Here is a 13,535-nt window from a genome sequence, read left to right on the forward strand (position 1 = left end):
GTTAATTTAAAAATTTGAATTGTAACGTAAAGTTTTTATTACGCAGTTACTTTATTAAAGCAACAACAACTACCATGTAGAACTCTCTTCATTATTCTAGATGTTACTTTAACTTTCATTAATGTGTTTTTATTTTGTTTTGCCATAATCATGTAATTATCGTTTAGTTTGTTACATCTTTATTTCTTGTATTTGTTTGTTGTTGTAATTACGTCATTACTGTGCTTGTCGTCCGCTTGTATTCCCCCTTGTATGTATGTGAGTATGGTTGTTCGCTTAGTGCGAATGTGCGTCTGTGTGTTCGCTGCACAGATTCGAGGTGTTGCCATATGTGTTCTAGAGGACTCTAGAACAGGGAGACTTTGGGATATAAATACAGGGGAACTGGCAATGACGAGTGAGTTGTGTTTTAAGCGTTGAACTGAACAGATCGGTTAAATAAGAGATGCGAGCTAACTAGAGACTTGCTGTGTGCTTTGTAATTAAAGTCGGTTCTGAATAAGTGTAATAAAGTAAATAAAGCATTGTAGAAACGTAATCTAAAACGAACCCTGTTTTATTTGGTACAAATCGTATCGGGGAATAAAACAACGTCTACACGGAGATTAGTTAAATCTAATTCCGTAACAATACATATATGCCAAATTATTGCAATGCTATTCATTTTCCGAAATGCCTTTTCTTGAATAGGGTCGTTATTTTTGAACGTAGAAGCTTGAAATTTTGCAAGGGCATGTGTTTTAGTTTTAGATTCAATCAAAAACGTATTTTACTTATTTATTTATTTTTTTTTTTTTTTTGATACGTCTTCGGATATTTATGGTGATGATATGTAATAACACGCAAAAATATGTAATAATCGAGAAAAATATCCGAATTTATCTTTTTGAATTTTTTTTAAAAATATGCAAAATACGAATTTAAGCGATCATTAGGAATAAGTAAAACTAGCGATATACTCTTTAAACCCCTAACTAAAATTACTCCGTATCAACATACAATTTTTAAATTCGTTACAAATTTAAAAAGTTCCTACTAATTAAAAAAATGCTTACACCAATTCGCACATTCTGAAGAAAATGTGCTTATTAGGACAACACCACACATCGTTGACTCCATTCACTTAAAAAATCCATAAATCAATACACGGTTGTTGAATTAAGTGAGTTGTGCTTTTGCTAATCTAATTCAAAAACCGCGAATTCAATGCAAATAGGCATTTTGTATTACAAAACAAAATTACAGCCCCCAAAAGTATGATATAATAATTTGGTGTAACTAATTTCGAAATTCCAGTTCCCATGTTTTGCTGTTCCCATGTCGTTGAGAATATGGAAAACGTGGGAATGGGAACAGTTCCCATGGGAATGATCAGAATAGGGCTGAATATGGTGACATGAATTTATGTTATTCTTGTTTTTGTTGTCGTCGTGCTCTGTTAGTTGTCTGTTATACACAAACACTATCTATGATTTAATAGTAAAATTGAACTGCATTATGCATCTTGTCCAATCTTTACCATTTTATGTCTTTGCTATGATCAATGAGTAGCTAGTTACATAACTACGTCAAAGTAGACAATTGCTATTTATTGAAAAACTGAGGCGATATACCGATCCCTATACAGAAAAACAAAAAATAAGAACAAAGTATAAAATATAACCTATACATTAGTAGATTCGTATTTAAACTTTGGAGCTTCAAAAACGTAACTAAAATCTTCAAACCTGCCATCTGATTCTTAAAAATAAAACCATTTGTTTACATAGTATATATGTATATTTCTATATTTGTTAAAAATAGTGTTGGAAAAACACAATAAATGGACGGAATTGGTAAATTTCTATGATACACGTAAAGGCACTTGTCTATAAAATCAACTTTATAGTTTCATTCAATATATCTAGTTTGTATATATAAATTGTAGTTTAAAAAATATGTTGTGCTTCATAAAAATCAATGAGTTTGTACCCTATAAAATGAATTCGAGATTTGTAAATATCTTTTGACTTAATCGTAATTTGTTTGGAATGTTTGGTTTCTCACTGCATTGAAGAAAGAGAGATTTTCAAAAAGAGATTCTTACTAAATAAAATAATGATGCCGTCATAGCCAGCATCATTGGGAATGATGTTGAAATTTTCATGGAACCAGCATGACAATCGGTAATACGCCTGGCTCGCATAAAATCACTACCCAAATAAATGTCATAACGTCTTTGATTGGGTGGAATAACTTTTAGTTGACGAGTTGCATCTTGGAAGATAAGATCGTAATAATTAATGGGCGATGAGAACATACTGAAACTAAATGCATCAACGTTTTTACGTCCATATAATTGTTGGGCATATGTTAGGAGGTTGATGTAGGCATTAATTTCAGTTTCATTGTAATTAACACCACCACGGGTAACAATTGCATTGGCTTTTACCTTGCCCAAATTGCATTTTTTATAATCCTGCAATTCAGCTCGTTTACCATCAGTGCAGAGAAGTTCAAAGTCGTCATTAAGGGCATTTCTTGCCCACCATTCTTTTCGTTTTCCTCCAGTATTTTCCATGACCGTTGTATGCTTCATAAAAGCTACATGACCACCACCTTCTACTAGACATCTGAATGCTCCAGTGTGACCATAATAGTCCTCGGATGCATCACGACGGCAATAACGATAACTTGTTCCATGGCAAAGATCACACATGCTGTCGTAAGGCACTCCAGTATTATATTCATTGCTTATGGCACCAGGAATGCAAGATTTTGTGAAATATTCAGCAGCAGCCCTTATAGAATCACAACCGTAAGGTCTTATCCAGCCATTCGAAATCATGTGTGCCAAGGGATATGTCCAACCTGCAGCCGTATTTATGCCAGTGTGGCAAGTATACTTTCCCTTTAGATAGGTTAATTCAGTATCACGATCTTCTTCTTTGGCCACAGCTACAACATAGTATTCCGGCTCACCAAGGTTATAAACTTCCGACATAAAAGGAATCAAGTCATATGTTAAGCCTGCCGTATACACATCACCAGCATCGAATACGGCAATATCAGCTTTACCGGCTTGTATCCACTGCATACAGTTGATGTGTGAATGCATTTTCTTGCAAATTAACTCTGGTTTCAGAATTTGTGCTTTAAGGGCAATCTAAAAAGTGATAATGATAAATAACTAGAAGGAAGAAAATATATGGCCTTATGCTTACCCTCATTTTTATGCATTTTTCTAATTCAGGATCAGATGTAACACACAGGGTCATTGATGGTACAGGACATTCACGTAAACCATAAATGTAATCTATAGAGTTCTGCAGATATTTGCTAAAGGATTGGTCATCTTCATTTATCACTGACAAGGATTTGGCAACATCCTAAATGGATTAGAAAGATAAATTTGACAAACAAAATTGACATTTTTTACAGAAAATACAACGTACTTGGAATAATAAGTTCGTTTTTCCATAACGTTTCGATTCGAAAATATTGAATTTTTCATATTGCACGGAAGTGTTGAAGTTGTCAGTACGTTCGGTGGTAAAGCTGTTATCCAAACGATCGTTACGAGCATTGGAAAAACCATTACGATTATATGAATCGTATGACTGGGAATTATAATTGTCATTGTAACGATCATTGTAATTGTTGTTGTTGTTATTATTGAAACCCCTATTTCGGTTTAAACCTCTCTGCGCCTGTGGGTCATCTTTTAAGCCGTCGGAATATAGCTCTACTATTTTCATCAAGAACTGCTGATATTTCTTTCTTTCCAAAAATGATCTTGCCGATGATGTCACAATCGCATCTGATGGTATACGTCCCCAGTTGCATTGGCGAAATTCGGAAACAGGAACCCGCCTACCATCCAAACACAACAGTTCAAAACGTTCTGGTGAAATGTTTTCTGAAAAAAGGAATTAAAAATATGTATAAATACTATGTAGTGCTCATGGCCCATTACACAGGTAGTGGCTTCGTAAAATTTTGAATATTTTACATCAAAATGTTCTTTATGTTGTTGGGGAAATTACAACAAAATTATATTTTTTTAAACGGATTTGACTTTTCATATTCGAACACCTGGCGTGATACCACTACCTGTGTAATTGTGCCATGGTAAGGCTATTTCGAAAAATATAAAAATAGATTTAGCTCACGAAGTACCCAAAATGGCAGACTGACTTCCGTATTGTCAGTTGCTTTATATTCGTGCATGAAACTAGGGGTTATTAAAACGAGTTCTATACTAGACCAGTTTTATGAAATTGCAGTAGTGGGGAAATCGATTTAAGAGCCCCTAGTTTCATGCACGAATACAAATCAACTGACAATACGGAAGTCGACCGCACTGTATACAAACAAATCGCTCTATGTAACTAAAAACGTTTACAATCGTTGGAACCCCTATGTACTAATTTTCCAATGTTGACCTTTATGGAATGTATTCGCTTAACTCTGCTAACATAGAACAAAACTTTGTGTAACCGTTCTTTAAAAAAAAGTTTCTTTATCTACCAGTTGTTCAAATGCATCAAGTATAAGATACTGCTACAAATTTTCTAATATGTAAAATCGTGCGACAGCGTTGTTGAAGGGATTGCCATAACTAAATGGCATGTATGGATAGGTTTACCTTGGAGCGAATTTTTATCCAACTTGAATGCTCAAAAGGCAGCCCAATGTCTGAATGATCTGTTATATTTTGGGTCATTTAAAAGATTTCTCAAATGTACTAAAGAACAATATACATATTGGATCAGAGTATTTGCATGGAGAAACACTAACATTGTATATGCCGAATACTTTCGTTGTTGCAGGTTCTACCGTTCATTATCATGTTAAATTTCCTAGGAAGCAAAATTGGATAATACTGCTAAATAACTGGATATCTTAAAGCTCACACTTTTCGGACGCTGCGACAAAAAAGAAGAGTCTCCAATATTTTTGAAATGAAAAAGCCCCTTCTTTTTGTTTTTACATGTTTCGGTAAATTTATGTTTTTGCTTAGCAACTACTTCGGCATTGTTGTGGTTCAGTCATTAGGTGATCAACAGATTATGTCGTAGAATTTCAAAAATCTGTCTAATTTACTGTCAACCACAGCGTAGGATGAATGGACAGACGGACTAAAAATTTTACAGTCATCAAAAATATAGTTTGAAGTATCTCAAAAGAAAATTTACCCACCATTAATAACTTATCTATCAATACTTACTGAACTCAGGACTTTCAAGCATTTCAAAGACCGTAGAATCACGCAAAAATGCAACATCGCCTGCTTCAAGAAGACAACGGAATGCACCATCATAACCGTAATAGGGATCTGAAGCAGAACAGCGACCAACAGGTATTTTACCAGTACACAATGTACACAACCTTTAAAGGAAAGTAATGTATTTTTAATTATGTATTCAAAACCCACATGACTATATTAAACTTACTTATCGGAATTATCACCAATTGGGTTATATTTATCAATTAAAGAGTAGACAGCACAGGAGTTATTGAAATAATTAGCTGCAGTTTTTACTTGATTATTACAATCAACCACTTCCATTCCACCCTCACGTTGTAGCTATTTAATTAGTAATTAAAATATAAATAATTAATTTTATATGTATGTATAGAGCTCGATCATTATTTTATACCGTATATATAGGAACTATCCATCCAGCTAAACTTCCCACCCAAGGAAAACAAGCCTTCTTCTGACGCAAATCTCTTAAGCTTGTCACATCTTGTAAAGTACCAGCCTTAACAACAGCTACCGAATGATAGTTCGTAAAGCCACCTTCAAATTTCTCCTGCATTAGAGGTATCAGGGAATTATATCGTCCAGCGGTAAATACATCTCCAGCATCCAATGTTGTTATGTGTGCATTCTCATGATCTATGTGATGTATACATTCGTCGGCACTAAACGCCTTAAAACATGTCAGATTGAGTAGAGCATCATCGAAAAGTGCCCGATCTCGTTCAATAGCCAATGTTAAATTTTGACACTTGTATTGTTCAGCCTGACTTTTGGTGCACCAAATAATATGGTCCACTTTTTGTTCCGTAAAATCATATTGGGCTATAATTAAATATTAATAAAAATAATACAATTTTACATGGTGTAATGTAAAAGTTATTTTTGTCTCTCTGGCTAGCTACGCCCTAATTTGCATTTCTTTAGGAAGAACAATCCTACCTTCTATGTGGCCAATTAAGGCAATTAATACACTAAATAATAGTATTTTATACATATTCCAAGTATTTTATTCTAAACAATTAAAACATTTTAATAAAATAATGAACAAAAATTAAAATTATTAAAAAGTACACGCCCAATACTGACGAATAAATACAACACGGAATGAAAGAAAACAATAATAAAATAATGCTACAAATATTTAATGTTGCCAGATGAAATAATACGTTCAAGAATTTCTCCGAGTAGTTATACGTACCGAAAATGCAGTACGGCCACCAAGTAAATAGTCATTCGTTATGTTATGTTCACACGAGCGCTAGAAGTACGTTGCTCGCCTGCCGAAATACGTACACGAATTAACCCGTTTCGGAATAAGTTTAATATACGGACTGGATTCGGATCGATGATAACAAATTTCGACTTAAAGGAAAATTGTTTTTCGCGTTAGCCGAGATTTGTTCCTGTCCATAGGAAAAAGTCTTAAATCCCCGGCCGAAAGCCGGCTATATATGAAAAAATTTCGATTTAAACTAAACTTATCGTCAAAACCAAGGGATTTTTTGAACTTTCGGTTCCTATATCTCGGGAAGTATGGACTTCCTGCCCATCACAAGCATTATTATTTGCTTTTGAAAATTGTACCTATATTGACAATTTGAAAATAAATACAATTCACACAGACTGATGGGGGTTTATTTTGAAATCAAATCTATTTTGACTTTCATCAGTCTTCAAAAACTCACACATGCATTCTCAAATTTTCGAAAATTTACACAAACTAACACAAATGCTGTCGGGCAGACGGATAGGTGAGTGCCCCGCTTTATGCCGCCCATACACTGTGGGTATGCAGGACAGCATTTGTAATATTACATATTAGTAAATTTTGAAGCATTTGTCAATGTATGTGTGAATATTTTTTACAGGATAGAAATCAAAACTATTTAAGGCCCCCACTCATTAATCAGTCTGACTGCCAGCATTTATGGTAGTATGTGTAAATATTTGAAATTTGAGAATGTATGTGTGAGTTTTCCAAGACTGATGAAAATCAAAATAGTTTTGATTTCAAAATGAACCCCCATCAGTCTGGGTGAATTGTGTTTATTTTCAAATTGTCAATAAATAATTTTGAAAAACAGAAAATAATGTTGGTGTTGGAACACAAAAAACGTAGAATTCATTCATTTTTGGAGGAGAAATTCAAGATTTTTAGACTTGACTGATGGTTCGTGCTACACACTTGTCAGTCACACTTACAGAAAGGGTTCATCGGACTGACAGCACAGACTGATAAATGAGTGGGGGCCTTTAGATTTTGGAAATGAAACCCTTTCAATCCGATGAATTTTGTTTATTTTCGAAGTAATCAAAAAAACAATTATTGAAAATGATTGCTCTGTTCCAGAACCTGCAAGAAGCCACTATTTTTTACTAAGATAACATTTTTCCTTTATGTTATCGGAAAAAAATAGTAAAAATTAGTAGATTCTTGCAGTTCTGGAACATACCAAATAAATATTGTTTGTGGGGAAATTAACAATTTTGGAAAACTTCAACTAAAAATCGTGTTTTGGAGGAAAATTTATCATTTCTGGAATGTGGATTGACGGAAAGTCACACACTACTCAATCTCTTACGTACACAAAGGGTCCCTATAAGCAATCTGAAGTGAGTTTTATCTAATTTTATAAATGAGGAACTTTTTGGTGTCTAATTTTCTGTAAAAATGAGACATTTGTCTAATATACAATAACAATTACATTGTTATCCCATTTGCATCGTATCCAGTCACCATTTAGAAAAGAATACGATAGACAAATAACAACAATAACATATGTATCTAAAAATAAATGTAAGCTATCTCATTTATATCCCAATGAAGGATGGAAATTAGATAGACATATCTACCAAAACTTTGACATTCAATACTCAAAAAGTTTAATAAACAAACCCACTTGTTGCATTTGTGTTTAGTAATTTTGAAGAAAAAATCATGGATTCACTTTGGCAGTTTTGTTGGGATGTGTGTTTTACTTACTATTTGTTGTAAGTCAAGCTTAATCTCATATTTGTTGTTTTCAAATGTAAAAACAACAATTTTAAAGTGGGATGTAGTTAAAATTGATTACTTTTGGGGATGGCAGAGAAGACTAGTTTCGTCCAACGCCACTTGGACTCATCAGTTCTCTTAGTTCTTTGTATTGAAACAAAGAACCCTTCTTTATGACGACTCGAGCTCAAGAATAAGTGTGACTGATGAATTCGTTTAAATGCGAATTCAACCGAAACACCTAAAAACTCTCGTAGCCGCATATGTAAACCAAATTAACTACTCACACTGTCGTGTGTCTCCACATTGCAGAGAATGCACATAACTATTTTGATAGTGGTCGAAAAATAACAACAACCAATCGTCCACCGTGCTTTGTGTCTATTTTTAGATACACTAAGGCAGTTTTGTTGAGTTGTGTCTTTTACGTACTATGTATTTGTTGTACATCAAGCTTAATCTCATATTTGTTGTTTTCAAATGTAAAAACAACAATTTTAAAGTGGGATGGTAGAGAAGACTAGTTTCGTCCAACGCCACTTGGACTCATCAGTTCTCTTAGTTCTTTGTATTGAAACAAAGAACCCTTCTTCCTTATTCTTGAGCTCGAGTCGTCATAAAATTGGGGAAGGGTTCTTTGTTTCAATACAAAGAACTAAGAGAACTGATGAGTCCAAGTGGCGTTGGACGAAACTAGTCTTCTCTGCCATCCCCAAAAGTAATCAATTTTAACTACATCTCACTTTAAAATTGTTGTTTTTACATTTAAATACAACAAATCTGAGATTAAGCTTGACTTACAACAAATAGTAAGAAAAAATCATGGTTCAAAATTTTTTTGATTTAAATCTATCTCTTTTCTACTATTATGCAAAAAAAACGTAACGAACTCAATACGTCTGCGTCAGCCTTACGTACACATTTACGTTTACATACATTGCTACTGTCAGTTGTCGTCATCAGTCATCATCCACACAGCATTAAACACGGTCTTAAATTTTGTAAAATTTGTGCGATTTCTTTCTGATGCAATAAAACAAGAAATAATCGAATAAAACCTAATTAATTATATATAAATCGTTTAAATAATATATTCTATAATCATGGAAGGTGAAGATGTAAGTAGCTGATGAAATTTGTTCACTGTTGGCGAAATGTGGACATTGAAATTTATATGGCCTTTGAGGTTATGTATTTTTGTTAGAATGTGGTGCCCCTACAATTATTTACCCTACTCTTTTTTCTGGTATGCATTTTCAGTTTGATCCCACTTTGATGAAGAAGAAAAAGAAGAAGAAGACCTTTGACTTGGATGCTGCATTAGGTCTGGACGATGGTTCCAAAAAAGAAGAAACAAAAGAGGTAGCAAATGAAGATGCCACAGCAGCAAATGAAATTGATGACAATTTGGATTTGGAAAGTTTTGGCAAGAAGAAGAAAAAGAAGAAGAAGGCCATTAATTTGGACGAGTTAGAAGGTGCCCTACCTAAAGTGGAGGGCGAGGAAACACCAGGTGAAGAAAAAACTGGAGAATCTATGGATGCTGAGGAGAGCGCAGATGCCGATGCTCCAGCAGCTGATTACACATACGATGAACTTTTAAAACGCATTTTCAGCATAATATTGGATAAAAATCCTGAAATGGCTGCTGGCCGCAAGCCCAAGTTTGTAATGAGACCTCCACAAGTGTTGCGTGTTGGCACGAAGAAAACATCTTTTGCAAATTTCCTCGACATTGCGAGAACACTACATCGTTTGCCAAAACATTTGTTAGATTTCCTTTTGGCTGAATTGGGTACTAGTGGTTCTCTCGATGGCAACCAACAGTTGATCATTAAGGGACGTTTCCAACCTAAACAGATTGAAAATGTGCTACGTCGATACATTAAAGAATATGTCACCTGCCACACATGTCGTTCGCCCGAAACAATACTACAAAAAGATACACGTATCTTCTTCCTGCAGTGTGAATCTTGCGGTTCTCGTTGTTCGGTGGCTAGTATTAAATCTGGTTTCCAAGCTGTTACCGGCAAACGTGCTGCTATCAGAGCAAAGACAACGTAAACAAAAGGGATTTATGTATCGTGTTACTCTCCATATACTAAATAACAATGCAAAGAATCGAACCAGTTCATCGAAAGGACACTAAATAGAGATATGCGTTAGACACGACTGGTTCGTTTTTTGAGGTTCATTTTATATTTTATAGATCAAACGGAAATAAAAAACTAATTTGTAAAAGATATACATCCAAACGATTTTTTAATGAATGTGGCATCTCCAACGATCCATGTGACCGGCACTGGTGATTAAGAGGAAGTAATTTCTTAACACACACTTAATTCGTTTTATCAAATGTATGCTTTTTGTGCCAATCGATGAGTTCATCCTTGAAAGCAAGTTCCATTATGCGGTCATGTCTGTTGTCTTGCAAAATATTGAAAACTTCAATTGAAACTTTTCCCAAATATAAAGACGGTCTTCCAAGTAGTAAAACCTTTGTACCGTCTTTTATGTTGTAGTTAAAGAGCATGTTCTTGGTTGAAGTCAATATATTTCTCAGTTTACCAGAAATCTCATCTTCAGACAAGTTCATCACATCATTTAGATTTCTTTGTAATCTATTAACTCGGTTCAAGTTCTTATCATTTCGGAAAATTTTTATTTCTATACTTTCTGTTCCATCATCTAAAAGATAGGTATATCTGTTGCTCTTTTCTCTAATTTTAGCAATAATGATACCATATACCAAGCAATTTCTAAAGCAAAGACTTCCTCCAAGTATGTTGATAACATCATTCTCCTTCCAAGATTGTTCCTCCAATGTTACAAGATGTTTTAGGCTACATGGTATATAGTAATGAACTTTATCTTTAATACTTCTGCCGCCAATGCTTCCTTTCTCTTTACTGGGCTTTTTTGTATCGTTTTCATTAAATCCTTTTTTAATAAAATGGCTTTCCAAAACTTCATCGAAATCCATTTTAAATCATGGATATGTCGCGCTTTTCAGATTATTAATGTGCTATTCGGGCACCGAAAGCAGGTTTGATATGGAAGAATTAGGCAACCATGTACATAATAGCTCTGTTCCTTCGTATTTTTTATTGGTATCAATGAAAATGTGAAATGAAAAATTGTATAAAGGCAATAAATGAAAAAATATTAAGAATAACGTATGTATATTAAAGCGACAATAAGCTGAATTTTTACTTACTTTTTTAAATTAAGGTTTTAACATTTTCACATTTTATGAGTAGACCCAATAAGTCATAAAATTTAAAAATATGAGTTTTGCTATCATGAATTACTTCGTTTCATCCTAAACGTGTAATAAAAAGCACCTACGTCAATTCTTAATGTTTTATTTTTACATTCTTTTCTATTTTAGAAGATATTCAAAATGTATTTACGTTTTCCTTTACGTGCAATAATCTTCAAGTTTTACCACTTTTTGCTCGAAAAGCGTTCCTTTACTTTTGACACCATACAATTCATATGGGAGCAGTTCACAACTTGTACTATTTTTGCCGGTCTCAAAATTTTCGAAAGTAAAGGAACAGACTACTTATTATTGAATATTAGGTCTGTTCGATAGCATCGCAAGTAAAAAGTATTTGCAACCACTTTGCATTCCTCTTTTATGTCATGTTCATACCAGCATTTGAATCACGTCGTTCGTTCTCATAATTACGTACACGAATTAACCCGTTCATACGACATGGTACATAATTCATAACAACGTAATTCATATTTTCATAGTTTTTGTTTACCGATTTTAAAGAAAGTTTCAGCCAAAAGACGAATAAAATTAATTGATATGAACTGAAAAAATATTTGTCCTTCTTACAGATATCTATTCAATATTTAATTATATTATTTTCATTCATGTTTTCTATTTTTTCTCAAAATGTTGGTGTTTTCAGTATATTTTCAATTTTTTCTATATTAAAAATTAACGAGAGAGACCTGCCAAAATAACTTTTTGGTATACAGACTTTCTGGCAGGCATTTCATTTTTGTTTCTAAATTTGTACGCGAATTTGAAATGATGGACAAGAAATGTAGCTGCAATGAAAGAGAAGACAAAATTTGCTTTGATTTGAATGTATACTGGTCGTTAAACAGTTTACTTTTCATTCATATTTTGCAGTTTTTCTAAAAAGGTTTAGATTTTTAATACATTTTTAATTTTTTATTTTTCCTGTCATAATTAATTTATTTCGATAAATTCTCTCATTTGTTAGGGATGGGAAATATTTTATCGTCGTTCTGAGAGTAATTTAAATTGAACAATGTACACAAATCGTTGTTCGTTCTCAAAATTTTGTATGGGAAATGAAGTAATTAAATCGTAATTTAGGGTCGAACAACGAATAGAGAGCGAAACACCGTCAGTCTGAACAAGGCATTATTGAACACGTTTGTTATCGAACAGCATTTTGTAAAAGTTTGTACAATCTTTTGGGTTATTGAACATGCCTTTCTTTACGTTAAAGTTTTTTAAAGTTTTACCATTTTTAGCTCAGAAAGCGTTTCTTAACCCCAAAATTGGAGAAGCGGAATTTAAGAGTGTGCATGCCGATATGACTTTCTCTTTTACTACTTTCTGCTCGACAAATTTCGTGGTGTAAAAAGTGAAAAATCTGTCAAACAGTTGATTTGACATTTATTTGCCAATTAAGAAAAAAAGAAACTATCGCGCACTGTCAAAGCAAAATAAAACGTAATAAATGAAAAATAAAATAAATATTAATAATAAAAATATTAAACTAGTGAAATAAAAAATAACAAACAGTAAAATTTATTTAGTTTGTTGTTATTGTTTTAGGCGGCCATGTTTGTTTTATTTTAACATTGCTGCCAGATCTACTATTTTTCCGTTCCTTGACTTTTGTGCAAAACTTTTTACGTCAGAGCAATTTTTACCGTTCCGTAAAGGAACAAAGCTAAATCTTAGTTCCAGAACTAAAAAGTTTTTACACATTTTTCTCTCCCAAAAAAGTTGCAAAATGTTCACTTCTCTTTGCACAAAAATGGCGCCGAATAGCTTTCTGTTTAGAAACTTTTTACGCGACACATTATCATGATTTTTTCTCTTTAAGTTATTGGAATATAAAGCCTAATTTACATCTAACGTGTTTTATAAAACACGCGTCATTTAACTTGTCAATTTCATAAAATATCTGTCAAATAAATTACGTAAATTAAATTTACACTTACGCTCCAAAATCCACTGGATTTCCCGAAATCCTGAAATACACCCCGGTGTTTATACTTATTTTTTTGTTG

At 33.4% G+C, this 13,535-nt stretch overlaps 2 protein-coding genes across 2 annotated transcripts; one reads left to right on the forward strand and one right to left on the reverse strand.

The window, feature by feature from the left end:
- Positions 1-1,756: 1,756 nt before the first annotated feature.
- Tsf2 (transferrin 2) lies at positions 1,757-6,414 on the reverse strand. The gene is made up of 7 exons (XM_073987396.1): positions 6,188-6,414; positions 5,643-6,070; positions 5,436-5,569; positions 5,210-5,370; positions 3,435-3,898; positions 3,204-3,368; positions 1,757-3,145 (listed from the first exon to the last, which is right to left on the reverse strand). The coding sequence occupies exons 1-7, from the start codon at positions 6,240-6,242 to the stop codon at positions 2,069-2,071; spliced, it is 2,484 nt and encodes an 827-aa protein (XP_073843497.1). The 5' UTR covers positions 6,243-6,414; the 3' UTR covers positions 1,757-2,068.
- Positions 6,415-9,184: 2,770 nt separating this feature from the next.
- Positions 9,185-10,488, forward strand: eIF2beta (eukaryotic translation initiation factor 2 subunit beta). Its single transcript, XM_073982523.1, has 2 exons — positions 9,185-9,361; positions 9,504-10,488. The coding sequence occupies exons 1-2, from the start codon at positions 9,347-9,349 to the stop codon at positions 10,305-10,307; spliced, it is 819 nt and encodes a 272-aa protein (XP_073838624.1). The 5' UTR covers positions 9,185-9,346; the 3' UTR covers positions 10,308-10,488.
- Positions 10,489-13,535: the final 3,047 nt, after the last annotated feature.

The sequence above is a fragment of the Musca autumnalis genome, unplaced genomic scaffold, assembly GCF_047663935.1.
Source record: "Musca autumnalis isolate F117 unplaced genomic scaffold, ASM4766393v1 scaffold_4, whole genome shotgun sequence".
NCBI classification, from domain to species: domain Eukaryota; kingdom Metazoa; phylum Arthropoda; class Insecta; order Diptera; family Muscidae; genus Musca; species Musca autumnalis.